This window comes from Equus quagga, chromosome 14 (genome assembly GCF_021613505.1).
Source record: "Equus quagga isolate Etosha38 chromosome 14, UCLA_HA_Equagga_1.0, whole genome shotgun sequence".
NCBI classification, from domain to species: Eukaryota; Metazoa; Chordata; class Mammalia; order Perissodactyla; family Equidae; genus Equus; species Equus quagga.
In genome coordinates, this window is record NC_060280.1 from 92544785 (window position 1) to 92547691 (window position 2907).

Here is a 2907-nt window from a genome sequence, read left to right on the forward strand (position 1 = left end):
CATGATTATCACCACCACCATCATCATTCTCATCTTCATCATTACCATCACCATCATCCAAGTCATCATCATCGCTCTTTGCTGATTAACTTCAGGGCAGAATAAGGGGTGCTAATGGCTAATGCCAGTGCTGACATCCCAAAGCAACAACTTCACGTAACAGCATTGGAGTCCATGAGTTACCTGCTCCTTCTAATGAAGCCTGCCAGTCAACAAGTCCCACGGACCCAAACTCCCAACTTTCCCATTCGTTATTGCTGACTGAAATTCTCTTGCTCATGAATCATATTAGAGGCGACAGAGCATTACATTTAAGCACATCAACTCTGGCATCAAAATACCTGGGTTTAAAAATCTGGCTTCACCAATTCCTGACCTTATGTCCTCGAGAAAGTCACTTAATCTCATCTTACCTGTTTCCTACTCCAGAAAATAGGGGAAACTGATCCACTCGACAACAACAGAAGAAAAACACACTTGTTGCTTAGAAAAGGTCCCTCATTCTTAGATTTGAACCGATGACCCAAACTCACAAGACATGTGAGGGAAACCACAACACAGGAGATAAATGAGACAAACTGATGCCTGAAGAAGGAGCAATCAGAGGACAGACAGACAGTCTCCATCCCAATGTTCTGGTCTCAGCACAAATGTCACCCCCTGAGAAATGTCTTCCCTGACTTCCCCCTTCAACGTAACCCCAAGCCACACTCTATAACATCTTCTTTCACAGCACTTATGAAAGAAGCACCTGAAATGCTTTTGTTTATTCATTATTTGGGGCAGCATAGAGTAGTAAGAAAGCATACAGATTCTGGAGCCAGACTGCCCGGTTCTAAATTCGGGCTCCACTCCTTACCAGCTAAGTGGTCTTGGGCAAGTTATTTAATCTCTTTTGCCTCAGTTTTTCTCCTTTGTAAAATGGGGCTACTAATAACCCAGTATCAGAGAGATTCTGTGAAGGTTGAATACATTCTATATTTGAGGAAGTTAGGACGATGCTAAGTGGGTGGTTGCTATTATTATTAGTGGCTTCTTTTCTGCCCGACCCCTCCCACTAGGATGTCAGCCCCATGAGAGCAGGAACCTTGTCTATTTATTCACGTCTTTATCCTTGGAGCCTAGAACAGCACCTTATACATAGTATATTCTCAGGAAATACATGTCAAGGGAATGGCTATAAAGGAATTCTTCCCACACAGGTGGCATTCCCTGAGCTAGAGGGATTTTTGCCAAAGGGGCCCCAATGAAAGTGTTTGCAGTGTCCAGCCCACAGCTATGATCTCTCAGCTGGACAGTCCATGACCCTTCCTTCTCCCAACAGCCTATTTCCAGCCCAGGCTTCCCCCAGACCCCCATTCAGCCTCACACTCACCCCAGAAGAGGAGCAAGCTGAAGCTCCACATCGTGCTGCGTTTCTGTCATTCAAAGAGGGGAACCTTTTCTCTGTTCTCCGGGTTTTCAATTTCAGGGTGTGTGTGGAGAGGGCAGGGGTGGAGCCAGCATTGCTTAATGCTGCCAGTACATCCTGACTTTGTAGCTGAGCTTCCACCACTAAATGAGGACAGTTTGGCAAACCCCTAATGTTCTCGTCTCATCGGCATGAAGAAAAGTTGATCTGACTGCTGTGTCACTATGTTCTCTCTCTCCTTCCCTCTTTTTTTTCCCCCACCAACATCTACCTCTCATCTCTCATCACCTTCTTTCATTGCACCCAGTAACAAATGAACTTCCACCACCTGACCCCAATGAAGCAAGCCCCAACCTCAAGGATCTTTTCCCAGCTTGCTCCATAAAAACCACCATCATAGCCATCACATACCAGGCACTATGCAGGTACATTGCCAACAAAATTTAACTTCCTCATTATGTCAACAACGTAAAGTGGGGATTCCCACCCCCACCTATTTTATTAAAAGAGTAAAACACACCCTCATACACTGTTGGTGGGAATGCAAACTGGTGCAGCCACTATGGAAAACAGAATGGAGATTTCTCAGGAAATTAGAAATAGAAATACCTTATGACCCAGCCATCCCACTACTGGGTATCTATCCAAAGAACTTGAAATCAGCAATTCCAAAAGTCCCATGCACCCCTATGTTCATCGCAGCATTATTTACAATAGCCAAGACGTGGAAGCAACCTAAGTGCCCATCAACTGATGATTGGATAAAGAAGATATGGTATATATATATACAATGGAATACTACTCAGCCATAAAAAAGGATAAAATCATCCCATTCACAACAACATGGATGGACCTTGAGGGTATTATGTTAAGTGAAATAAGCCAGATAGAGAAAGACGAATTCTGTATAACTCCACTCATAGGTGGAAGTTAACATATAGACAAAGCGAACTGATCGGTGGTTACAAGGGGAAAGGGAGGGGGTGGGGGAAGGGCACAAAGGGTGAAGTGGTGTACCTACAACATGACTAACAATAATATACAACGGAAATCTCACAAGGTTGTAAACTATCATAATCTTCATAAAAAGTTTAAAAAAATAAAAAGTAAAACACAAAAAGGAAACTGAGGTTTGGAGAAGAGATGAGACTTGTCCAAGATGACTTGGACCTGAGATTTGAATTCAGGACCCTCTGACCCCACAGTCTCAAGTTTTAACTGTTTCATCTGCCTTCAGCTCTCCACTATATCCGCTCATATCATCGTTATCTGCACAATTCACAGCGACACTCTCGCCTCATTCCAAGGCCCCCAACCCAACACACACATGCACAATCTCATAAATATGGAGGTCTAGTAATGTCTCAGTTGGGGTCCCCCAGAAGCAAATGCTGAGACCAGGATTCTAGTAAGAGTACACCAAGAGGGTGACTCTAAAAAACTCCAGCTAGAGACGGGGGAAGTGAGACAGGAAAGGAAAAGAGCCCACAGTGGAT

The 2907-nt window shown here is 44.0% G+C and overlaps 1 protein-coding gene across 2 annotated transcripts in view; it reads right to left on the reverse strand.

The window, feature by feature from the left end:
* Positions 1–1471, reverse strand: part of ADGRE1 (adhesion G protein-coupled receptor E1) — a 58117-nt gene extending 56646 nt beyond the window's left edge. For both annotated transcript variants that reach the window (XM_046684611.1, XM_046684610.1), the window contains exon 1: positions 1376–1471. In XM_046684611.1, the coding sequence (XP_046540567.1) occupies positions 1376–1406 (31 nt within the window). In that variant the 5' untranslated portion in view covers positions 1407–1471. The remainder of the gene's footprint in view (positions 1–1375) is intronic.
* Positions 1472–2907: the final 1436 nt, after the last annotated feature.